Source organism: Physeter macrocephalus, chromosome 6 (assembly GCF_002837175.3).
Source record: "Physeter macrocephalus isolate SW-GA chromosome 6, ASM283717v5, whole genome shotgun sequence".
Classification (NCBI taxonomy): Eukaryota; Metazoa; Chordata; class Mammalia; order Artiodactyla; family Physeteridae; genus Physeter; species Physeter macrocephalus.
The window spans coordinates 88,289,067-88,315,720 of record NC_041219.1 but is presented as its reverse complement, the minus strand read 5'-3'; the positions used below and the strand labels follow the sequence as shown (position 1 = coordinate 88,315,720).

Here is a 26,654-nt window from a genome sequence, read left to right as displayed (position 1 = left end):
AGGTAGGATTGTATTGCTATAAACTTCCCTCTTAGAACTGCTTTTGCTGCATCCCATAGGTTTGGGATCATCGTGTTTTCATTGTCATTTTTCTCTGGGTATTTTTTGGTTTCTTCTTTGATTTCTTCAGTGATCTCTTGGTTATTTAGTAATGTATTGTTTAGTCTCCATGTGTTTGTGTTTTTTACGTTTTTTTCCCTGTAATTTATTTCTAATCTCATAGTGTTGTGGTTGGAAAAGATGCTTGATATGATTTCAGTTTTCTTAAATTTATCAAGGCTTGATGTGTGACCCAAGATGTGAGCTATCCTGGAGAATGTTCCGTGTGCACTGAGAAGAAAGTGTAATCTGCTGTTTTTGGATGGAATGTCCTATAAATACCAATTTAATCTATCTGGTCTATTGTCAATTAAAGCTTGTGCTTCCTTGCTAATTTTCTGTCTGGATGATCTGTCCATTGGTGTAAGTGAGGTGTTAAAGGCCCCCACTATTATTGTGTTTTCCTGTCGATTTCCTCTTTTATAGCTGTTAGCATTTGCCTTATGTATTGAGGTGCTCCTATGTTGGGTGCATATATATTTATAATTGTTGTATCTTCTTCTTGGATTGATCCCTTGATCATTATGGAGTGTCCTTCCTTACCTCTTGTAACAGTCTTTATCTTAAAGTCTATTTTATCTGATATGAGTATTGCTATTCCAGCTTTCTTTTGATTTCCTTTTACATGGAATATTATTTCTCCATCCCCTCACTTTCAGTCTGTATGTGTCCTGAAGTGGGTCTCTTGTAGACAGCATATATATGGGTCTTGTTTTTGTATCCATTCAGCAAGCCTGTGTCTTTTGGTTGGAGCATTTAATCCATTCACATTTAAGGTAATTATCGATATGTATGTTCCTATTACCATTTTCTTAATTGTTTTGGGTTTGCTTTTGTAGGTCCTTTTCTTCTCTTGTGTTTCCCATGTAGAGAAATTCCTTTAGCATTTGTTGTAGAGCTGGTTTGGTGGTGCTGAATTCTCTTAGCTTTTGCTTGCCTGTAAAGCTTTTGATTTCTCCATCAAATCCAAATGGGATCCTTGCTGGGTAGAGTAATCTTGGTTGTAGGTTCTTCCCTTTCATCACTTTAAGTATACCATGCCACTCCCTTCTGGCTTGTAGAGTTTTTGAGAAATCAGCCGTTAACCTTATGGGAGTTCCCTTGTATGTTATTCGTTGTTTTTCCCTTGTTGCTTTTAACGATTTTTCTTTGTCTTTAATTCTTGTCAATTTTATTACTATGTGTCTTGGCGTGTTTCTCCTTGGGTTTATCCTGCCTGGGGCTCTCTGCACTTCCTGTACTTTGGCTGCTGTTTCTTTTCCCATGTTAGGGAAGTTTTCGACTATAATCTCTTCAAATATTTTCTCGGGTCCTTTCTCTCTCTCTTCTCCCTCTGGGATCCCTGTAATGCGAATGTTGGTGCGTTTAATGTTGTCCCAGAAGTCTCTTCAGCTGTCTTCATTTCTTTTCATTCTTTTTTCTTTAATCTGTTCTGTGGCAGTGAATTCCACCATTCTGTCTTCCATGTCACTTATCCGTTCTTCTCCCTCAGTTATTCTGCTATTGATTCCTCTAGTGTATTTTCCATTTCAGTTATTGTATTGTTCGTGTCTGTTTGTTTGTCTTTAATTCTTCTAGGTGTTTGTTCTTTAATTCTTCTAGGTCTTTGTTAAACATTTCTTGCATCTTCTCAATCTTTGCCTCCATTCTTTTTCCGAGGTCCTGGGTCGTCTTCACTATCCGAATTCTTTTTCTGGAAGGTTACCTATGTCCACTTCATTTAGTTGTTTTTCTGGGGTTTTATCTTGTTCCTTCATCTGGTGCATAGTCCTATGCCTTTTCATTTTGTCTGTCTTTCTGTGAATGTGGTTTTTGTTCCACAGGCTGCAGGATTGTAGTTCTTCTTGCTTCTGCTGTCTGCCCTCTGGTGGATGAGGCTATCTAAGAGGCTTGTGCAAGCTTCCTGACGGGAGGGACTGGTGGTGGGTAGAGCTGGTTGTCGCTCTGGTTGGCAGAGCTCAGTAAAACTTTAATCCGCTTGTCTGCTGATGGATGGGGCTGAGTTCCCTCCCTGTTGGTTGTTTGGCCCAAGGCAACCCAGCACTGGAGGCTACAGGCTCTTTGGTGGGGCTAATGGCAGACTGCGGGAGGGCTCATGCCAAGTAGTACTTCCCAGAACTTCTGCTGCGAGTGTCCTTGTCCCCATGGTGAGCCACAGCCACCCCCCGCCTCTGCAGGAGACCCTCCAACACTAGCAGGTAGGTCTGGTTCAGTCTCCTATGGGGTCACTGCTCCTTCCCCCTGAGTCCTGATGTGCACACTACTTTGTGTGTGCCCTCCAAGAGTGGAGTCTGTTTCCCCCAGTTCTGTCAAAGTTCTGCAATCAAATCCCACTAGCCTTCAAAGTCTGATTCTCTGGAAATTTCTCCTCCTGTTGCCGGACACCCTAGGCTGGGAAGCCTGACGTGGGGCTCAGAACCTTTACTCCAGTGGGTGGACTTCTGTGGTATAACTGTTCTCCAGTTTGTGAGTCACCCACCCGGCGGTTATAGGATTTGATTTTATTGTGATTGCACCCCTCCTACCATCTCACTGCAGCTTCTCCTTTGTCTTTGGATGTGGGGTATCTTTTTTGGTGCATTCCAGTGCCTTCCTGTTGATGATTGTTCAGCAGTTGGTTGTGATTCCAGTGCTCTCACGAGAAGAAATGAGCGCATGTCCTTCTACTCCACCATCTTCCACGAAATCTTAACAGTAGTTGTCTTGAGGTGATGAAAAATGGTTGACTGTTTTTCTTTTTAAACTTTTCTGTATTTTCTGAATTTTCTAAAATAATATTGGTGAGACATTATTGCCAGCCTCTGGAGCCAGACCACCCAAGGTAAAAACCTGATTCTGACATTTGTAAGCTGTATGGCCTTGGGCAAGTTGTTTATTTTCTATGTGACCCTGTTTCCTCATCTGTAGAACATAGGAATGATAATAATAATACTTACCAAATAAGTGTATTGTGAGGATTGAGTTAACATGTGATAGGCCTTACAGACAGGATCTTGCATGCAGTAACTGCTTTAAATTCTAACTATTATTATGTATTACCTTTATCAACAGAAAATATAGATTGGCAACTCTGTATAAAATCTGACAGAAGATGACACTATTAACCAGAATAGTATCGTAGTAAGTTTGAATTTCTCCATGTCTTCTCATGAAGTTGGCCCTTTGGGGCCATTGAAATCTGACATTTAATCATCTTATAGGATTTCCCTGGTGGTCCAGTGGTTAAATATCCGCCTGCCAATGCAGGGGACACGGGTTTGAGCCCTGGTCCGGGAAGATCCCACATGCCTCGGAGCAAGTAAGCCCGTGCCCCACCACTACTGAGCCTGCGCTCTAAAGCCCGCGAGCCACAACTATTGAAGCCCGCGCGCCTAGAGCCCATGCTCCGCAACAAGAGAAGCCACTGCAATGAGAAGCCTGTGCACCACAACGAAGAGTAGCCCCCACTTGCCGCAACTGGAGGAAGCCCACGCACAGCAACGAAGACCCAATGCAGCCAAAAATAAATAAATAAATAAATTTTTTTAAAAAAATCATCTTATAAATTTTTTTCCCCAAACTAAAATCCTTGATGTGTTTTTTTCTTTTCTTTTCTTTTCTTTCTCAGGGAGGAGCTTTTTATTTCATGGAGCATGTAGCAGCTAATCCTTCAACCTGGAATTACTTCTGGCAACAGGTCCTGAATCCTGTCTGGTACCTTCTGTTTGATGGGTGCAACCTGACCAGAGAGAGCTGGAAGGCCCTGGAGTGGGCGCGCTTCTCCAAGCTGAAGCTGCAGCACTTACAGGCCCCCCTGTCCTGGGAGCTCCTGCGCCCTCACATCTACGGATATGCTGTGAAATAGGAGTTGAGACCTGAAGAGCTCAAATAATTTAAGGTTTTGGTTTTACTCTTAAAATACTAATTGGGTCACTTCCCTCATGGTGCAATGGTTGAGAGTCTGCCTGCCAATGTGGGGAACACAGGTTCGATCCCTGGTCCGGAGGATCCCGCATGCCGTGGGGCAACTAAGCCCATGTGCCACAGCTGTTGAGCCTGTGCTCTGGAGCCCACGAGCCACAACTACTGAGGCCACGTGATACAACTGCTGAGGCCCACGTACCTAGAGCCCATGCTCCACAGCAAAGAGTAGCCCCTGCTCGCCACAGCTAGAGAGGGCCCGCACACAGCAATGAAGACGCAACACAACCACACACACACACAAAAAAAACTAATTGGGAGAAGGGAACCCCCTTTTTTAGGTAAATTTGAATTTCATCACCAAAAGTTTATGTCATAACCTATTTAGCTATTTTCTATTATCTCCCAAAGAATCAAAAACAAAAAACAAAACAAAACAGCTTCGAACTCTCCCTTAAAGGAAACAATGGGCTTTCATAATTGAAGTCCACCATTATCCTCAAACCTTACTTTATTCAGTAACATCAAATTTTTTCTGTCTTATTTAAATTATTACCCAACAGATTTTAATTTTACCCTCTCTTTGATAGGTTGATGCTAATTAGCAGTTAAATCACTCAAAAGAAGACTTTGAAGAGGGAGACGTGAAAAGATCTTTTTTTTTTTTAATTAATTCATTTATTTATTTATCTTTGGCTGCGTTGGGTCTTCATTGCTATGCGTGGGTTTTCTCTAGTTGCAGCACGCGGGCTTCTCATTGTGGTGGCTTCTCTTGTTGCGGAGCACAAGCTCTAGGTGCACGGGCTTCAGTAGTTGTGGCTCACAGGCTCTAGAGCACAGGCTCAGTAGTTGTGGTGCAAGGGCTTAGTTGCTCTGCGGCATGTGGGATCTTCCCAGACCAGGGCTCGAATCCGTATCCCCTGCATTGGCAGGCAGATTCTTAACCACTGCGTCACCAGGGAAGTTCCAAAAAAATCTTAATAATTCACAAACTAAATAAAGAAATACTAACTAGTTGAAAACTCCAAACCTAAACAGCACAGATTTTTTTTAAAAGAAATCTGAATCTATTTTTTGTCCTTAGTATCATTGGGCTGGCTTTCAAAATTAATGTACCAGGATGCCACACCTAGTTCTGCTCAGCTTTGTTATGTTTTTTATTCTGGTATTCCAGCAGAGTTTGTTTCCTTGCATTCCAGTCTTCAATTCTTAAGATGAAGACTGTACTTGACACTTCAGTATATCCATAAAACTATATGAAGCAGTTAGAGTTCTTGGGTTCATTTTCCTTATTATCTAATGTATACTTTGCTGAATGTAGTAAATTGCAGGCAAAGAAAAGGCCCACTGTAATTAGAGAAACCTTGAATAATTAGATAACGCTTTGTAAGAGCCGCCTCAAAATAGGCAAGCTGTGAGTCTGTAAAGAGGTAGAAAAATACTGTTCAGATTATTCTGATCAAATTTCCACTCTGGTCTCAAGATGATTTCTTTGTTCCCTGTAACCATGGAAACCTTGGAAAATCATCACAAGTGCTTTGAAAACAAGTTGGTCAATAAGAGGGCTTAGAATTTTCAGCAATAGTTTGTATGAATTTTAATAAATTTAGAATATTTTCTGAGATGATTTTGCAAAAAGACTACTTTAAATATCAAATCAATCAATAAATTCACATACATTTTAGGAATGGAAATAAAATTAATGGTTTATATCTTTGCTGGCTTGCTTTCATTTTTCTTAGTGTCTCTGGGAGGTCCTTCACTGTGGAAAATTAAGCTATTTGAACATACAGATTTTTCCTTCTATAGCCAGGTAACTCTAAACACAGCTAGCAGATTTTATTTATTTATTTATTTATTATTTGGCTGCGTTGGGCCTTCGTTGCTGCGCGTGGGCTTTCTCGAGTTGCAGCAAGCAGGGGCTACTCTTCATTGCAGTGCGCAGGCTTCTCATTGTGGTGGCTTCTCTTGTTGCGGAGCATAGGCTCTAGGTGCGTGGACGTCAATAGTTGCGGCGTGAGGGCCCAGTAGTTGCGGCACGAGGGCTCAGTAGTTGTGGTGCATGGGCTTAGTTGCTCCGCAGCATTTGTGAAATCCATAGAGCAGAAAGAAAGCTTTATTCTCTCTTGAGCATGAAAACAGTTAATGTTACAGTGAGGTTAGGACATGCATCTATGGCCTCCTGAGCTATGGAACATGAATATCCTCCCTCTATGGTCTCCCAAAAGTAGGAGCCTCCTTATTTACCCACCTCACTACTGGTTAGGTCAGTCTAGGGATTGAGAAATATGAAAAGCCACAGGTGACATGGTGAAGTGTTACTGCCACATTGGAAGGTGAGTCATACCAAAGTACAAAGTACTAGGCACATTCTTATCAACTCCTTCTTGTTTAAATAGGGTAGCAAATTTTTTTTTTTTAGTATTTATTTATTTGGCTGCCCCGGGTCTTAGTTTCGGCATGTGGGATCTTAGTTGACGCATGCAGGATCTAGTTCCCTGACCAGGGATCAAGCCTGGGCACCCTGCATTGGGAGCATGGAGTCTTAGCCACTGGACCACCAGGGAAGCCCCAGTGTAGCAAATATTATCCTCGCTCTTTATAGGTGCAGAAAAATAAGTGAAATTTCTTACATTCCACAAGTTACTGAGCAAGTCCTAGAGCCACGATTCCTAAAAACACAACACCTGTTTTGACAAGCATTGCTGCCGTACTACCTTCTCACTGCTTTCTTCCCCAGGCCCAGAAAACACACATTTATGATCATTCAAAGAGCCTAAGGAAGTGACTTAAGCCTGTGCAAAATGGAAACAGAAAAGAGTCAAAACATGTCCAGTGTCTTTTAGGTCCTGTGTTGGTTAGATTCCCTTGACTGCAGATGACAGAACTCCCAATCCAAAAAGGCTTATGCAGAAAAAGGACTCCACTGACTCAAATTAGTGAAAAGTATATGGGCAGAAAATCTCAGGCACAGCTTGAGCAAGGCTCAGATAATGTTATCAGGGGCCAGACAGTGTCTAGGGTCACATCTGCCCTCCTCTCTGTTTCAGGTGGTGAGTCTCTGAAGTAATGCCAATCTTCATGCTTCCAGGGCCCATGGCCAGTTGGAAAGATCAAGTCCACTTTTGCAAAGACTCCAACCAAAGTTCTAGATTGAGTCTCAATTGGCTCTTATTGACAATATTAGGTCACAAGCCCACCCCTGAATCAATCATCATATTTCAATGGGATGGGTCATGCTTATTGGCACAGTGCTTCATCCCTAGGGCTGAGCTCACCCTGACCATGTGGACTGAGACAAGGAGAGTTGTGTATCCTCCAAATGAAAGCAGAGCCTGTGACTGGGGAAAGTACGAAGGCACACTACGAATGTGCATTGTAAGTACAAAGCTACATTCTGATCAGACCCTCTGCCGGCTTGTCTGTGGTACATCACGTAGTGCCATGCTTAGAACACTGGCTTTTCAGTGGGATAATAGCACGCAGTGAGAGAAATAGAAGAAAAAAGGACACTGGCTTTGGCATCAAAGTGACGTGGGTCAAGTTCTGGCTGTGCCATTCGTTGACTATGTGACCTGGGGCATGTTACTTTTCTAGTGTCACTTTCCTCATCTGTTAATGGGAATAAGAATACCTAAAAGGGTTACTGTGAGGAGTTAACGAAGTGAGGTACCTGGTGCTTAATAAATGCTGAACTTCATTCGACAAATATTTACTGAGTGCCTATTGTGTACTCTGCTCTTAGTGATTGGCTTAGAGCCCTGAATAAGCTAGACTTGTTCCCTGCCCTGGTGGAGCATACAGTTGTGATCAGTGCTCTCTATGAGGGAGAAGTGCAGGGTACAGGAGAATGGAATCTGACCCTCCTGGGGGGAGGATCAGAGGCTTCCTTGAGGAAGTGACGTCTGAACTGAATTCCATAGGATGAATAAAGAGTATTTCAGCCTAATGGAACAGCTTGTGCCACAGACAAATAAAAAGAAGAAACACAGTATGTTCAAGGAACTGAAAGGAAGTAGGCGGGGCTGGGCACCAGAGCCTGAAGGGCAGATTTTGGGATGGCTACTATTCCATCAGCTTGTTCCTAATTTTGTTAAGGCCCTGGGTCCATGAGCTCAACACTTATTCTAATGGCTAACAACGACAACAAAAAAAAAGTTAAATTTTATTATATTTATATAATATATATTTATTATATTCTGTTCCTAACTGTTCTGATATTCTAATTGCTTCTCCTGAATTCCTACCTATTTCACACTTGAACAGAAAGTGAAGCAAACATTACATAATAGTTCCTTTTGTACTCTTTACCTAACCTAAGCCTTTCTCTTTGGTATTGCTTTAGAAAACACAGAGCTTAACATAAGTGAAATTCAATTCTTATTTATCTGTTAAGGCAATTGAGGGTGTAATGAATCTTAGCAGACTAATGTCAACAAAAGCAAAAAATAAAACTATTCAATAAGCTTCACTTTAAATACCTCAAAATTTAAAACCAAAAGCATTCAGGCTATATTAAAGAATAACCAGAATTCCCTGAACCATGGAATCACCAGAGAACTGGGGGCAGAAGTTATGTTAACTGAGGACACAGGAAATGAACATAGAGTGGCCAATGTTCCCAATTTCTAGTTCAGTTAAGAAAAAATAGTAATACACAGATCAAGTAAGGCATTATTTGTTTCTAAAGGAAACTATTTGGAAACCTGCAGAGAATTACATGGGAACAAGGAAAATCAACATTTAGAATTCACCATTCTTAAAGGTAAATATCTCTCACATCCAATAGTGCAACCCAGGCTGCATCCTTCTCAATCTTTAAAATGTATCTGACTCTGATGTCAACTTTCTCCTTGGAATGATCCTTTTTTTCCATGAGTCTAACAGCTAATAATAAAAATTTCCATTTATTACATGCCATCTTTATACTAGGAAGTTTACACAATTATTTTACATAGTGCTCATAACTTTACCAGGCAGGTATAATTATCTGCATCTGACAAAGGAGAAAGCAGACCAGATCAGCGGATGTTCCGTTACTTGCCCAAGGCCACATAGTGAGTGGCCACCCTGGTATTCCCACGTAGCTCACCTGACTCCAAAGCCCAGAGCTCCTCACGGTGCTGCCCTGCGTCTCAAGGTCTTCTGAATCCTAGTCTCTGTAACTGTTTCCTTCTTCCTCCACCATTTCTCTTGAATGATCCCCTAAGACTCATTCAGTCTGTATACAGTCACAGTCCCTTAAGAGTTTCTTACACTCTTAGGAGGCTGTGAACCACCACCTACGTGAAGAAGATTACTAAACCTCACACTTGCCATGCCTTTGATACTTCGTTTTTAACACATCAAAAAAGAATTCACTCTCTGCTTCCCTAAATAAGCAACACTTTCCAACCTCCTCAATATCTATGATTATTTCCCAAGGACCAGGTAAAGTGATGCTTCTAGAAAGCATTCTCTGGCTGTTTCAAGAAGCTTCTTCTTTGAGAAATCACTTAGCACTCACTAATATCCACCAATCTCTTCTTCCTTTCTTCTACATGCCAAATATAGTGTGTACTACACAGCAGGTGCTCAGAAAGTATTTGCCAATGGATTCACTGTCAGGTCCTGCCTCTTCTACATACCTCTCAACTGGTCCCTTCTACTGCATTTCCACAGCCACCATCTTAGCATGAGAACTAATGCCTGAATGACCATATGTATAAATTGAGTGGGGATGGCTGAAGTGATAAACCATTTATGTCGGAACTTGCCAGGCGTCGCCTGATTCAAGGGTATGACAGGGAAGTAGCTCTAAGGTGAGAAGGAGATACTACATCTGGATACAGTAGTAGAAAAACACTCCTTTATAACCGACTTAACCTTCTTTGCCCTCCTTCACCCAATACACCCCATGGAAAAATAGAAGCTCAGCAAACAACTTTCCTGGGGTACAGAGAAGTGGCTTCCTAGGCATACAGCAATATCTCACCCAAGTCATAATCTCTCGTACCAGAAAATGCTTCAAACTGGTCTCTATGCCTCCACGCCTTCATCACCCCTTCTTGAGCATGAGCTCATAATTTCCAGAATAGTTTAATTTGACGATTCCCATTCAGCATAAGACTGAATTTAAGCTGCTCAATTTAGCATTTAAGGCCATCTGTCAACTGACACCTCAACGCTTTTCCCAGCTTTGTGGTCCAGTGGAAAAAGCATGGGGTTTCAAGTCAGAATGTGTGAATCCAAACCTCATCATTGCATCTTACTAATATTTTATTCACTTAGTATAAGAGGACAACAGTACCCACATCTCCTAGGATTTTTGTGAGGATGAAATGCGATGTAACATGGTTAGTAAAAGCACTGAAACTGCTCCACACGGCCCCTCACTCTGGTCAAGGCCCTGCCTCCTTAAGCATTTGCAAGAGGAATAAAGTATATTTTCCTATCAGAAAAGATATTTTACTTCTATAAATGTCATCCTGGAATTCCAATCGACCGGATTATTATACACTATGATGTTTGCTGAAGATTCAGCATTTTTAAAAAGAAACCTTCCATAAAAAAATAACTTGGCAAAGCTCTCATTTTTGTACCTGACAATAAAAAATTGGCACCTGCAATGAGATGAGATGCACTTGCTTCAGCTACTGCAAATAACTTCTACAGGGAATGTTATGGATACAGACGTGATTTTCTAAGTACCTCTAATCTTGGCTCCCATTTTACCTGTCAAGCTAAGCAGGTAGTATTAAGACTATAAAAGAAGTAGCACTCCGTTCAAATTCTATGTCACCTCTCAGGTTATAGGAACAGATTATTAACTCTGATCCCAGAGGAAGAGCTTTTTTTCCATTTTATTGTCCACCAAAGCTTAGGGACAAAGAAATCTAAAAACTTTTTTTTTTTTTTTTTTTTTTTTAAATCAAAGGCTGGACTTCCCTGGCAGTCCAGTGGTTAAGATTCCACGCTTCCACTACAGGGGGCGTGGGTTTGATCCCTGGTCGGGGAACTAAGATTCCACCCACAAGCCATGCAGCACGGCCAAAAAAAAAAAAAAGCAAAGGCTGAAACAGTAAGATAAATACACATTTATTTATAAATATAAATGATGCCATATACCAAATTGCTTGCCAATGCATACAACCTCATCTGTCCAAATATTATTAATAAAAGTGGGAGGAAACACTGGAGAAAATGAACAATATTAATAAATTGTTAACCTGTCAGCCTACATTTTTGCCATTGTGCTTTTATTTTCTTCCCTTCATGTTCTGTAGGGCCCTTCTGAGTAAAAGTTTATAAAGAAATATTTGCCTCCTGCTCACACAGCACCTGCATGACAGGTATGTCTGAAATGTGAGAATTAGGTTAACATGGTGCTAACTAATCCCAATTCTTAATTTTTATGGGGTCCTAAGAGATTCCTTGAGAGTCTGATGAAAGATACAGATCCACTCCTGGGAAAAAATGCTCCTACAAATAAACACACCATTTCTGGAGGGAAACAGACATGCCAAACACCTGTCTAAGCATATTGTCATCACCTCCAAAGCACCACGTAGAAAACTTTAAACTCTGAAGTCTCTTTCTTGAAACGCAGCCTTCCAGACTTTCACCTCTCCCACTACAGCTGTTCTTCAACTTGGAGACCTCGAATGAGTCTCATCTATCTTGGGCTACCAACCAACATTGAGTCCCTTCTCTAACCAGGCTGGACTGCACTGTAAACCAATTCATCACCACTCTCCATTCATGCCTCCAGTTCCTACTGCCATAAAAATCTGCCAATATCTGACCATGGCTCTCCTTTACCCCAATCTGCTCCTTATTCTGTATTTTTTTAATCTCAGTGAATAGCAAAAATCACTTTTTGTCACTGTCACTCAAGCTGGGAACCAAGACATCATCCTAGCTTTCTCTCTCTCTTACCTCTCACAACCAGTAAGACACCAACCCTTCCTTTCTCCCTCCATTCCTTCTGTACACATCACTCCTTACTTCAGTGACCTCAGCCCCACCCCCTTCAATCTGTCCTCCATGATGCCTCTAGAAGCTAAATAAAAAATCTCTTCCTGGGCTTCCATGGTGGCGCAGTGGTTGAGAGTCCGCCTGCCGATGCAGGGGACACGGGTTCGTGCCCCGGTCCAGGAAGATCCCACATGCCGCGGAGCGGCTGGGCCCGTGAGCCATGGCCGCTGAGCCTGCGCTCCGCAACGGGAGAGGCCACAACAGTGAGAGGCCCGCGTACCGCAAAAAAAAAAAAAAATCACTTCCTGCCTGAAATCCTTTGATGGCTTCTCCTAGCTTTCAGGTTAAAGTTCAAAATCCTTAGCTTAAAATGCAAGGCTCTGTAGTATATAGTCTGAAGTCAGGGAGCCTGATTCCCCCAGCTCTGTTTTTCTTTCTCAAAATTGCTTTGGCTATTTGGGGTCTTTTGTGTTTCCATACAAATTTACAAATTTTTTGTTCTAGTTCTGTGAAAAATGCCATTGGTAATCTGATAGGGATTGCACTGAATCTATAGATTGCCTTGGGTAATATAGTCATTTTGACAATACTGATTCTTCCAATCCAAGAACGTGGTATATCTTTCCATCTGTTTGTGTCATCTTTGATTTCTTTCCTCAGCATCTCATAGCTTTCTGAGTACAGGTACTGTACTGGAACAAAAAGAGAAGTATAGATCAAAGGAGCAGGATAGAAAGTTCAAACCCATGCACCTGTGGGTTAGATTAGTTAATCTATGACAAAGGAGGCAAGAATACACAACGGAGAAAAGACAATTTCTTCAATAAGTGGTGCTGGGAAAACTGGACAGCTACATGTAAAAGAATGAAATTAGAACATTCTCTAACATCACACACAGAAATAAATTCAAGGGCTTCCCTGGTGGCACGGTGGTTGAAGGTCCGCCTGCCGATGCGGGGGACGCGGGTTCGTGCCCCAGTGCAGGAGGACCCCAAATGCCGCGGGGCGGCTGGGCCCGTGGGCCATGGCCACTGAGCCTGCGCGTCCGGAGCCTGTGCTCTGCAGCGGGAGAGGCCACAACAGTGAGAGGCCCGCGTACCGCAAAAAAAAAAAAAAAATTCAAAATGGGTTAAAGACCTATATGTAAGGCCGATACTATAACACTCTTAGAGGAAAACATAGGCAGAACACTCTCTGACATAAATCGCAGCCAGATCTTTTTTAATCTACCTCCTAGAGTAATGAAAATAAAAACAAAAATAAACAAATGCTTTTGCACAGCAAAGGAAACCATAAACAAAACGAAAATGAAAAGACCACCCACAGAATGGGAAAAAAATTTGCATACGAAGTGACCAACAAGCGATTAATCACCAAAATACAAAAACAAACAATCCAATCAAAAAATGGGCAGAAGATCTAAATAGACATTTCTCCAAAGAAGACAGACAAATGGCCAAAAAGCACATGAAAAGATGCTCAACATCCCGAAACTAAAGAGTCCGTGAGCCGCAACTAACGAGCCCACCCGCTGCAACCAAAGAGCCCACAGGCTGCAACTAAGGAGCCCATGAGCCACAACTAAGGAGCCCACCTGCCTCAACTAAGACCTGGTGCAACCTAATTAATTAATATTTTTTTTAAAGCTGCTCAACATCACTAATTATTAGAGAAATGAAAATCAAAACTACAATGAGGTATCACCTCACACCGGTCAGAATGGCCATCATCAAAAAATCTACAAACAGTAAATGCTGAAGAGGGTTTGGAGAAAAGGGAACCCTCCTACACTGTTGGTGGGAATGTAAATTGGTACAACCATTATGGAGAACAGTATGGAGGTTCCTTTAAAAACTAAATATAGAGCTACCATATGATCCAGCAATCCCACTCCTGGGCATATATCCAGAGAAAACCATAATTCGAAAAGACACATACACCCCAATGCTCACTATTTACAATAGCCAAGACATGGACGCAACCTAAATGTCCATTGACAGATGAATGTATAAAGAAGAAGGGGTACATATATACAATGGAATATTAGCCAGCCATGAAAAAGAATGAAATAATGCTATTTGCAGCAACATGGATGGACACAGAGATTATCATACTGAGTGAAGTAGGTCAGACACAGAAAGACAACATATGATACCACTTATATGTGGAATCTTACGAAAATGATACAAATGAACTTATTTACAAAACAGAAACAGACTCACAGATCTCAAAATCAAACTTATGGTTACCAAAGGGGAAACGTGGGAGGAAGTGATAAATTAGGAGAGTGGGATTAACATATACACACTACGATATATAAAATAGATAACTGGGACTTCCCTGGTGGTCCAGTGGGTAAGACTCTGGGCTCCCAATGCAGGGGGCCCAGGTTCGATCCCTGGTCAGGGAACTAGATCCCACATGCATGCTGCAACTAAGAGTTTGCATGCCACAACTAAAAGGTCCCGCATGTTGCAACGAAGATCCCACGTGCCACAGCTAAGAGCCGGCACAGCCAAAATAAATAAATAAATTTTAAAAAATAAATCTTTAAGAAACATAGATAACTAACGAGGACCTACTGTATATCACAGGTAACTCTACTCAATATTCTGTAATAACCTATATGAGAAAAGAATCTGAAAAAGAATGGATATATATATTATATATATGTATGTATATATGTATACCTGATTCACTTTGCTGTACACCTGAAACTAACACAACATTGTAAATCAGCTATACTCCAATAAAAAAAATTTTAAATAAATAAATGAACGTCAAGGCTCTCATGATCTGGCCCTACTAGCCCTATAGCTCCATCCTCTACAAGCCACTCCCACCCGATTCTACACATTGAGCTGCCTGGCTGTTTGCCTCTGCCTTTCCACAAGCTGTACTCTCTGCCCAGAACACCCCTACCTCATGAATTTAGATGAATTTTACCTTCATCTAAAATTTACCAGTTCTCTAAAACATCCCATAAGTCACTTTCTCCAAAAAGAACTTTCTTAACTCTCCAGTTTGATTTTAGGTCCCATGCCTTTTCCTCCCACCATCTCAATGTGTTCTCATGTGAGGCTGCTTTACTCATCAATCTCCCCAACTTGACTCTAAACTTCTTGAGGACAGGGCACTTGTCTTAACTCATCTTTCTATCTGCAGCACTCAATTTATCTTTGTTAAATGAACAATTGATCCCAGCCATTTGCTTCCTCTGTTGCTGCTCTCAGGAGAAACTACAAAATCTGAGTTAGACTTTCAGTGCTGCTCAGGAATCTTATAGTTTACCCTCAGCTGCCACAAAGGACAAACCTTCACCACACTCATTTCCATACTGCTCCTCTCATCAGACTTCACAACTCATTTCACAAAAGAAAAAGAAAAAAAGTCACTGAGTGGGATCAGAAATTTAAGAACCTCACAGATCCCCTCTACTGACCTGAGGATGAGGTCTCCTCCCAGGCTCTGCAAGGCCAGCCCTGGGCTCTTTTTTTTTTTCCCTTCCAGTTTTATTGAGATATAACTGACACACAGCAATGTATAAATTTAAGGGGTACAGCATAATAATTTGACTTACATATATCATGAAATGACTACCACAATAAGTTTAGTGAACATCCAATATCTCATAGATACAAAATTAAAGAAATAGAAAAACATTTTTTTCCTATGATGAGAACTCTCAGGATTTACTCTCTTTTTTTCACAATTTTTAAAATATTTATTATTATTTATTTGGGGCTGTGTCGGGTCTTCGTTGCTGTGCATGGGCTTTCTCTAGTTGTGGCGAGCAGGGGCTACTCTTCGTTGTGGTGCACGGGCTTCTCATTGCGGTAGCTTCTCTTGTTGCAGAGCATGGGCTCTAGGCACGCGGGCTTCAGTAGTTGTTGTGTGAGGGCTCAGTAGTTGTGGCTCACGGGCTCTAGAGAGCAGGCTCAGTAGTTGTGGTGCATGGGCTTAGTTGTTCTGTGGCATGTGGGATCTTCCTGGATCAGGGCTCGAACCCATGTCCCCTGCATTGGGAGGCGGATTCTTAACCACTGTGCCACCAGGGAAGCCCTAGGATTTACTCTCTTAACAGCTTTCATACATAATATAGGGCAGCATTATTTTACTCATGTTGTACATTACATCCCTAGCACTTACTTATCATATAACTGGAAGTTTCTACCTTTTGATTGCCTTCATCCAATTCCCCCTCCTCCCAGCCCCTGCCTCTGGTAACCACAAATCTGATTTCTTTTTCTACGAGTCTGTTTGTTTTTGAAGTATAATTTATCTACAATACTATGTTAGTTCCTGGTGTACAACACAGTGACTTGATACTTCTATATACTATAAAATGATCATATGTTAAGTCCAGTTACCATCTGTCACCACACAAAGAAATTCTATTATTATTGACTACATTTCCCGCACTATATATTTCATCCCTGTGACTCACTTATTTTGTAATTGGAAGTTTGTACCTCTTAATTTCCCTCACCTTTTTCACTCATCCCCCTTCCCCTCTCCCCTCTGGCCACCTGATTGGTCTCTGTATCTGTGACTCTGTTTCTGTTTTCTTATGTTTGTTCATTTGTTTTGTTTTTTAGATTCCACATATATGTGAAATCATACAGTATTTGTTTTTTTCTGTCTGACTTATTTCACTTAGCAGAATACCCTCTAGGTCCATCCATGCTGTTGTAAATGGCAGAATTTCATTCTTTTTTATGGCTGAGTAATATTCCATCATATATATATACACCACATCTTCTTTATCCACTCATCTATTGATGGGCGTTTAGGTTGCTTCTGTATCCTAGCTCTTGTAATGCTGCAATGATTACAGGGTGCATGTATCTTTTCAGATTAGTGTTTTTGTTTTCTTAGGATAAAGACCCAGGAATGGAATTGCTGGATCACCATCCTGGTCTCTTGGTTCATCTCTTTCAGGTTTTTCTTCTGCCAACTCACACCACTTCTGCATCTTCACTTCTCCCCTCTCCAGGAATTCTTTCCCCTGTCTTCAAATATCCTAAAATCCACTACACCTTCTTCCAGTAAAAACAAAACAAAATAACAACAACAAAAAAAACTTAGCTTTGCTTTCCCTTGAAATTACTACCTTCCTTTTCTCCTTTCACTGTCAAATCTCTTTAAAATGTCAAATTCATTTTTTCACTTCCCACTCACTCCTAAATCCATTGCAGTTGGGTTTCTACCCTCATCTGAAACTGTTCTCCACAAAGTCACCATTGATTTCCTGCTTTTCAAATATAAAGGCTTCATCTTTTGTATGAGCTGTGTAATATCTGATTCTGGTCTTCTTTCTTGGTACCATATTCCTCCTCTGTGGCTTTTGCACACCTTGTTCTCATGAATCTTCTCAACCCTCTCTGGATGCTCCATCTCAACCTCCTTTGGTGCCTCCTACTTCCCCAAGATTCCATCTTTAGTCCTCTTCATTCCTACAGACTTCTCTCTGTGGGAGTTCAACTGAGCCATTATCCCCAATTCTAAATCTCCACCCTTTCCTTTCCTCTGAGCAGACTGGCTGTGTAGGGGAATGCTGGGCACACGTCAGCCATATTGGTTTCCTATTGCTTCTGTAACAAGTTACCACAAATTTAATGGTTTATAACAACACAAATTTATTAACCCAAAATGGGTCTCACTTGGCTAAAATCAAGGTGTCAGTAGGCTTGTTTCTTCTGAAGGCCCGAGGGAGAATCTGTTTCCTTGCCTTTTCCAGCTTCTAGAGGCCACCCGATTCCTTGGCACAGGGTCCCTTCCTCCATCTTCAAATCTCTCTCTGAATCTGACCTGACTCTCCTGCCTCCCACTTTCACTTATAAGGGCCTTTGTGATTACACTGGCCCTACCCCAATAATCCAAGACAATCTCCCACCTAGAGTTCAGCTGGTTAGCCACCTTAATTCCATGTGCAACCTTAATTTCCCCTTGCCATGTAACATAACACAGTCAACAAGTTCTGGGGATTAGGACTGGACATCTCTGAGAGTGGAGGAAAGGAGGCATTACTCTGCCTACCACATCAGTTGACTAGAAGAGAAGGAAAAGACAAATGTGTAAATGATAATGGGACCTTCAGTGAGGCAACAAACTGGTCTAACATGGACCCAAGGCGAGAAGTGTGAAATGGCAGAATAGTTGTGGGAAGAGCTGAATGAGAGATACAAAGGGACAAAATGCTGTTGGTACACTCTAGGTTTCAAAAAGAAAATTAGGCTGCATTGTTTTGCATAGTTCATATTTTTCCCTAACAAATCTCCCCATGCTAAAACCATAATTTTTATTTCTGGAGCCTTCCCATATGATGTCTTGACTCAGAATCCTTTGATGGGTCTGGGGATATCTTCCAACCCTCCCCAAACTCTTCACAACCTTAAAATTATGAAGCCTAACAAATATTTTTAAAATATGCAAAAGTGGCCCTAAAACGTATGAAAAATATGTTCTATTTCACTCACAATACAAGAAATGCTAATTAAAACTACTGTGAGATATCATTTCTCACATATGAGATCAGCAAAGACTTCAAAAGCCTGACAGCACATTCTTCTGGGCAGACTGTGGAGAAACAGACACTTCTGTATATTGCTGGTAGGAATTCAAACTCATACAGCTCTTGTGGAATTTGGCAATATCTAACAAAACTATACCTGCATTTACCATTTGACTCAGCAATTCCACTTCTAGGAATTTACCTTGAACATACACTTCCAACAGTATGAAAATACAGATGCACGAGGTCATTAATTGTAGTGCTGTGTGTAATGTATCCAAGCTGGGTGCCCATAACATATGAGTGCTTAAATAAGTACTATGGTGTGTTTGCACAGTGGAGTACTATGCAGCTGTAGAGCAGACTGAAGAGGTGATACAAAGTGATAACGTGCGATTTCAGGGATATATTACAACTACAGTGTGGTGCCTTCTCTGTAAAAAAGAAGAGTATAGAAGAAAATACATATGTATCTGTTTACTTTTGCAAAAAGAAATTTAGGAAAAATAAGCTAGAAACTAATGAGATTGGTTGTCTGTAGTGGGTGGGTGGGAAGAGAGTACAAATAAACGGGAGAGAGGAGTGACACAGTTTTTAATATACCCTTTGTATAGTTTTGATTTTTGGAATCATGTTTATGTTTTATATAAAAGAGGTAAAAGAATGTCTTACATAAAATAAAATGAAAAATGGGGGGACCTCTAAAATGGAAAAATAAAAAAACGCCTAAATGTATTTCAAATGAATGCTAACCACATTGATGGAGGGGGAAAAAATTAATCCAAGTAGCTTTTCTTTCCAAGTGACTTATTTTTAACAACAGTTTTGAGATATAGTTCATATATCATAACATTTACCTACAGCATACAATTCAGTGGTTTTCAGTATATTCGGAATTGTGTAACCACCATCACAATCTATTTTTAAAACACTTTTCATCACCCCCTAAAAAGACTTTGTACCCATTAATAGTCACTCCCTATTTCCCTGCCCCCACTGTCTCGCAGCCCTAGGTAACCACCTTCTGTCTCTAAAGATTTGCCTATTCTGGACATTTCACATAAATGGAATCACACAATATGTGGTCTTTTGTGACAGGCTTATTTCATTTAGCATGTTTTTGAGGTTTATCTATGATGTAGCATGTATCAGTACCTCACTTCTTTTTATGGCCCAATCATATTCCATTGATGCATATATCACATTTTATTTCTCCATTCATCAAATGATGGATGTTTGGGTTGTTTCCACTTGTTGGCTATTGTGAATAAAGATGCTATGAACATTTGTGAACAAGTTTTTGTGTAGACATATGTTTTCAATCCAAGTGATTTCTGAAGACAGTATTTTGACTGTATTCCTTTGACAAAAAGAACTATAAAAATATTGCATAGGTTTGTTTTTCACAGAGGTATGGGTTGGAAATTCTGAAACTACTTTTTTTATCTAGAATAAAGCAGATGAATATACTGAGGATAGTGGGAGTCAGGTCTCTCACAGTCAGAAAAAGAAATCACAAATATGAAAAGGGGAAGACTGGAATGAACACTGTGGAACTGGACTGAAACTGAAGATATTACTATGAATTCATGGTTATAGGAATAAAAACATGGAGAGATATAAATCCTAACTCTGCTAAGAGGACCTAGAAGTAATGACACTCCAGTAACAATGAGAACCTCTAGTTCCCAAAACTTGGTTTCTAAGTATCTTTCTCCACTAAAATGAATCAGGACTCCTTGAAGAAATGGCTGATTTCAGGGCTAGGGGAGAAAAATTACCCGTTCAGCCTGGAACAACTTGCTACACCAGGATTTAAAGAAGTGTTTGAAGAATGATAGTGTCATGTCAATAGGACATAGGAGAGCCAGCTTGCAGGGGCTCCCACTAGCCAAATCTAGGACAATTTGGCCATCAAAATAAATTAATTATGGTATGAATTACAAGCTACTGAATAAAATGGAAATTCATGAGTCCAAACTGATATAAATAAATGAATAATTAAATAGGGAAGGAGGGAAAGCGATTTCTTATAGTAGAATACCAACTGAAAAATATAAAATGAATGATGGATTTAGGAAATTACCATTTGGCAAACATAATATTAATTGATCCAGGCAAGGATCATCACTGTGTGCTGAAATTAATGGGTAAAAACCTGATAAATAACAGCATATTTATAAAATATTAAAGTATCTCCTCACAAAATACTTATTAATTATAAAGGGAAAAAACAGTAACTTTGCAGTGGAGAAACAGGCAGACACCACCTTAAACCAAGTGATCAAAGCAGTGGTGTGCTACAGCCAACTTCACACCACCTCAGAAGAGTCACATCTCTTCCCAATTTTGTGTGCAGTGACTATACGACAGTAGCTTGAAATCGACCATGGTGGGAGTATTTATACCATGGAAATCGGCAAATATTACAAACAAGGGGTTTTTTCCTCTGGAGATCCAGTTGTTAGACATCTATGAGCAGAATATCGAATAAAAGTTACTACCACCATACAAACTGACTTTATGTGCCTCCTGATATTACAAGCCAAGAAGACACAACATCACTTCTGTGATATTCTGCCAAAAATGCATAGCCTCAATCTAATGATGAGAAAGCATCAGAAAAACTTAAATTTAGAGACATCCTACAAAATAACTGGCCTGCATTGGCAAAATAGCAGGTCATGAAAGACAAAAGACAACTGTGATGGTTAATTTTATGCGTCAACTTAGCTGGGCTAAGGGATGCCGAAAAAGCTCGTAAAACATTTTTTCTGGATGGGTTTGTGAGGGTATTTTCAGAAGATTAGCATTTGAATTGATAGGCTGAATAAAGATCACCCTCACTGATGCGGATTGGCACCATCCAACCCATGGAGGGCCTGAGTAAAACAAAAAGGCAGAGTAAGGGTGAATTTGCTCTCTGCCTGAGCTGCTGGGACATTTATCTTCTCCAGCCCTCAGACATCAGTGCTCCTAGTTCTCGGGCCTTTGGACTTGGACAGGGACTTACACCATTGCCAGCTTGCAGGTGGCAGATCCTGGGACTTCTCTGTCCCCATTACCACGTGAGCCAATTCCTGCAATAAATCTCCTCATATATATGTATATATGCATATCTTCGATCAGGTATACATATATACATGTATGTATGTATATATATATATATATATATCTCCTATATACATGTATGTATGTATATATATATATATATATATCTCCTATCAGTTCTGCTTCTCTGCAGAACCTTGAGTAATACACCGACTAAGGAAATGTTCCAGATTAAAGGACACTAAAGAGACTTGACAACCAAATGCAATATGTAATCTTGATTGGATCCTAGACCAGAAAAAAATTTTTTTTTTGCTATTAAGGATTATTGGGACCACTGGTGAACTATAAATAAAATCTTTAGATTATAGTATCATAGCAATGTTAATTTCCTGATTTTGCTCATTGTAGTATGGTTATGTAAGAGAATTCCCCAAATGCACACAACGTATATAGGGGTAGGCCTAACAGGGTGCAGCTTTCTCTCAGGTGGTTCATAGGAAGGAAGGAAGGAAGGAAGGAAGAAATCATATCTAGAGAGAAATGATAAAGCAAATGTGGCGCAACGTTAACAAAGCGGTATCTAAGTGTCAGATACACATTTTTGGGGTACTATTCTGGGAACTTTTCTGTAAACCTAAAATTATTTAAAATTTAAAAGTTACAAGGAAAAAGCATGAACGCTACCTGGTCCTCTGCCCTCATCCTGAGGTCTCTGTGGCTGCAGTCGGACGGAAGAGGTGAGTCAACTTCTCCGAGGCCTCAAGGGGCCCAAGGCTGCACCTTCACAACAGCAGCGAAGGGGTCATCCACCACCACGCGCCCGGAAAGCCTGAGTAGCCTCAACCTCCGCGCGCAGGCGCAGGGCAGCAGCTCGCTCGGCGTCTTCCCGCTCCGGCCCGCCCTGCCCTCGGATTGGCCGGGGACGCAGTGACATCACGTCCTTCCCGGCAGGGCGCGCATGCAGCTCCAGGCTCCACAGAGACCGCCAGGTGCGAGGGTCTGGCGGTCAGGTGAGCTGGGGCAGGCTCGCGGCGTCTCAGTCCCGGATCCCGGCCACAGTGGGCGCCCCTCTGGCAAAAGCACTAAAAGACCACAAGAATCTTGGCCTCATAAGGCTAACTCCCACTCCCACCTACAAACCCAGTGTTGTAACCCTGCATTAACTTTCCCTTCAATTTCGGGCCCAAGAGTTGGGGGTAGCGGGATTCAAAGCCACAGAGGGAAGTTGGGAGCGTCCTTGTGAAGGCAGAAGGAAAGGCATCTTCTTCAAAAGCCTAATGTTTCCTTGAATGTTATCTTGGAAAGCCTCATGTTTGTGGTCCAGGTGCTGCTACCAGTGAGTTTCCAGCTGGGGCTATGGCCAATACCAGCCAGCCACTCCCCCTTGGTGAGGGGAGGGTTCTGGGCTTTCCCATTATCAATTAGCTGGAAATTGCATGTAAATGTGTCCTGGCCTAACAAAGCCTGTTCTGATCTACGGCTTCCAGCTCAACGAACACCAGGAGATAGGCTGCAGGTGGTGGAGTACGCCAAAAGTATTGTGCTTCTTCCACTTACCGGGTTACATTTTCTGACGAAAGCTGATTGGTAGAATGAAGCCTTCATATTTGAATTTTGAGGGTTGAAAATAGAGGGTTGCACGGATAACAAACTGAGGTACTGCCAGACCATGTTGATCGTGATTATAGTTGCTCTTGCTAGTTTCCTCATTCATCCTGTGCAGACAAGGAAGATTATTTCCATTGTCTAGCATAGCATCTGGTACATGATACGTGCTTTATAATGCCCTACACATTCTGCAGAACTGGAGTGATCATTCTCCCATCACCTGTAAATCTGGAGGTATTTTTGCCTATGTTGGCACTGCCATCATTCTTTAAAACTATATTTTGTGAAAGAAACTCTGTTCTTACTGTTTGCGGAAGTTCTGAGGTTCCCAATGATTTCAAATGCCAAGCAGTGAAAGGAGACTGAATAACACACTTATGATCTGTGTTTTTACTCTGTATTCATGCAATCTCATTATCATTTACCTCTCTTTGTATATTTTTCTTTCCTCCACCCCTAAACAAAATGAAAGGACTCCACAATGCAAAGGGTGAAGGAAAGATAACTGTTTATTTCAGTTGAGCAGACAAGCATGTCAAGCAAATGAAGACAGAAGAACACATAATCGGGCTTCCCTGGTGGCGCGGTGGTTGAGAGTCCGCCTGCCGATGCAGGGGACGCGGGTTCGTGTCCCGGTTCGGGAAGATCCCACGTGCCGCGGAGCGGCTGGGCCCGTGACCCACGGCCGCTGAGCCTGCGCGTCCGGAGCCTGTGCTCCGCAACGGGAGAGGCCACAACAGTGAGAGGCCCGCGTACGGCAAAAAAAAAAAAAAAAGAAGAACACATAATCAAGAGTATATTGGGAGACGGAAACAGATTCTTTTTGATTATCCCCTACTGTTAATAGAGAGAAAAATGTCTTCAGATAACCAGTGCTCAGCAGATGAGGACGAAGGCCAGTTATCCCGACTGATCAGGAAATCTAGAGATTCCCCCTTTGTCCCTGCAGGTAAGTACAAGCCTTGACTGGATACTGTAAAGCTGTTTCTAATAAAACAATAATGCCTTACCCAGTATCTTTGAGTATTGAAATAGTTTATATAATTGAATGTTTTCAGATAATTGGAGCTAACCCCTTCTATGCATGAATAAGTTACACTTTCAACACAGTTTCTAGTGTATGGCAAATCCTCAGTAAATATTCACTCTTATTATTATGAAGCATCAATTTTTTATTCTGTTTAATCCATTTTCATTAGCAGTCTATTGAAAATTACTAGTTCCCAGCCAATCTAAATAGGATTGATTGAATGGACTGTAACTTTTCTGTAATGACTCAGAATCATCAGCAGCAGCATCAGTTTATTATTATACAGAGCCTATTAGAGACTATTGAGATGTATATAGATGGTCCTCAACTTACGACTTTTTGACTTTAAGATGATGAGAAAGCAATTCGCATTCAATAGAAACCATACTTTGAATTTTGATCTTTTCCTGGCCTAGCAATATGTAGTATGATACTCTCTTATGCTGGGCAGTGGCAGCTCCCAGTCAGCCTCGCCATCATGAAGGTAAACAACCAATACACTTACAACCACTCTGTACCCAACCATCCTGGGTTTTTTTCACTTTCAGTACAATATTCAATAAATTACATGAGATATTCAACACTGTATTATAAAATAGGCTTTACGTTAGATGATTTTGCCTAACTACAGGATAATGTAAGTATTCCAAGCACGTTTAAAGTAGGCTAGGCTAAGCTATGATGTTCAATAGGTGAGGTGTATTTTTATTTATTTATTTATTTTTTTAGGTGAGGTGTATTAAATGAATTTTTGACTTACAGTATTTTCAACTTACGATGGGTTTTTCAAGGTGTAACCCTGTCATGAGTTGAGGAAGATTTACATGTCTCTTTGTTCTCTAATCAACTCCAACCTTTAAGTTCTTGTGTCGATGTTTATAGACTTTTCTGTTTCTTCCATTACTGTTGGGTACCATCAGAAACTTCTGCTTCCAATGTTCTGTGGTGTCAGAAGCTAGATACCCACGCTTAAAAGAACCATGAGTCAGGGGCTTCCCTGGTGGCGCAGTGGTTGCGCGTCCGCCTGCCGATGCGGGGGGGCCGGGTTCGCGCCCCGGTCTGGGAGGATCCCGCGTGCCGCGGAGCGGCTGGGCCCGTGGGCCGTGGCCGCTGGGCCTGCGCGTCCGGAGCCTGTGCTCCGCGGCGGGAGAGGCCGCGACAGTGTGAGGCCCGCGTACCACAAAAAAAAAAAAAAAAAAAGAACCATGAGTCAATTCAGAGTAAAGAAGTTCTGAGTGAAAGCCTGGGCCTACCTATACACTTGAGAGCGTGAACTTTGTGGTGTTCATGCCCTGTGGCTTGTTGCTGGCTTCCTGATGTGTTCCAGATGCTGAGGTTGATAATTAAGTAAACTCCAGGTTAAACAAGTATTATTCTAATTATACCTGGAGTCTTAGCCTCTTTATCCTTTCCCAACACATATTTGATATGTTTACATTTTAAACAAATACTATATGTATGTGGACTTTAAAAAAAAGCCACAAAGTCTAAGCACCAATATTATGTTTTAAAATCTAAGCTTTCTCTTCTTTCTCTTTCGGATGCTCTAGCTGCCCTAGGCATTATTATTTAATACTTCAGTCATGCCTCTTTCCTTGTGCTTTTTTTGTCTGGAAACTATTAAAATAACTTATTTAAATCAGATGTATATACAGGGAACTATACTCAATATCCTGTTGTAAACCATAATGGAAAAGAGTATGAAAAAGAATATATATATATTATAACTGAATCACTTTGCTGTACAGCAGAAATTAACACAACATTGTAAATCAAATATACTTCAACAAAATTTTTTTAAATATATATATATAAATCAGATGTACATAACTTTGTGATTAATTCCACAAAAGCCTCTAAATAGGTATGTCATGTTTCCATTAAATGCCACTACAAATCTAGCAACTTTATAAGTGTCATTATTCACATATCAAAAAGAATCAAAATTTTACTTATAGTAATATTCTGTATTTGAAAGTTCCACTTAATTTGGTTAAGGCTTGTAATAGAACAAGAAATGGAGGCAAATAATTTTGTAGTGATTTATTCATCTTCTTTAGCATTTTTAACTAGCAAAACAATTCAAGAACTCAGTGCCACTTGAACAGATCACTGTAATGAACAGAGATTAATCACTGTGCCTGTTGTAAATTCAATTGTTTTTCCAGAGACATTTAGCGTGATTAAAGTAGAAAGATAAAAGTGTTTCCAGCTAAATTCAGTTATATTCAAACTACAGAGACATCGTATGGAAAACAGTAAAGGTGCTGACTTTAATCTCTAAGAGAAACAAAACAAATTTCAGTAAGAACAGAGTATTGATTTGATAAGGGAAGAGAGCCAAGTTTTTGCTAGAAAAATATCTGATAAAATTTGTATATATATTATTGAATAGTTTGTTAGCTATTGTTTTATTAAGAATATCTCCTGGGGCTTCCCTGGTGGCACAGTGGTTGAGAGTCCGCCTGCCGATGCAGGGGACACGGGTTCGTG

The 26,654-nt window shown here is 40.9% G+C and overlaps 3 protein-coding genes across 4 annotated transcripts in view; 2 read left to right on the top strand and 1 right to left on the bottom strand.

Annotated features, from left to right (window-relative positions):
* TMT1A (thiol methyltransferase 1A) overlaps window positions 1–5,687 on the top strand; it is a 15,620-nt gene extending 9,933 nt beyond the window's left edge. Inside the window, exon 3 of the mRNA XM_007113847.4 lies at window positions 3,707–5,687. Within this exon, the coding sequence (XP_007113909.2) occupies window positions 3,707–3,943 (237 nt within the window). The 3' untranslated portion in view covers window positions 3,944–5,687. The remainder of the gene's footprint in view (window positions 1–3,706) is intronic.
* A 16,903-nt stretch (window positions 5,688–22,590) lies between these two features.
* SLC11A2 (solute carrier family 11 member 2) overlaps window positions 22,591–26,654 on the bottom strand; it is a 54,124-nt gene continuing 50,060 nt past the window's right edge. The window contains exons 18-19 of the transcript XR_003680360.2: window positions 23,081–23,238; window positions 22,591–22,605 (exon numbers count right to left, since the gene is read on the bottom strand). The gene's annotated coding sequence lies outside the window, so the exon portion shown is untranslated. The remainder of the gene's footprint in view (window positions 22,606–23,080; window positions 23,239–26,654) is intronic.
* HIGD1C (HIG1 hypoxia inducible domain family member 1C) overlaps window positions 23,877–26,654 on the top strand; it is a 16,586-nt gene continuing 13,808 nt past the window's right edge. For both annotated transcript variants that reach the window (XR_008617704.1, XM_024122895.3), the window contains exon 1: window positions 23,877–24,080. Coding sequence is in view for 1 of the 2 variants with exons in the window: in XM_024122895.3 (XP_023978663.1) it covers window positions 23,987–24,080 (94 nt within the window). In the remaining variant the exon portion in view is untranslated. The remainder of the gene's footprint in view (window positions 24,081–26,654) is intronic.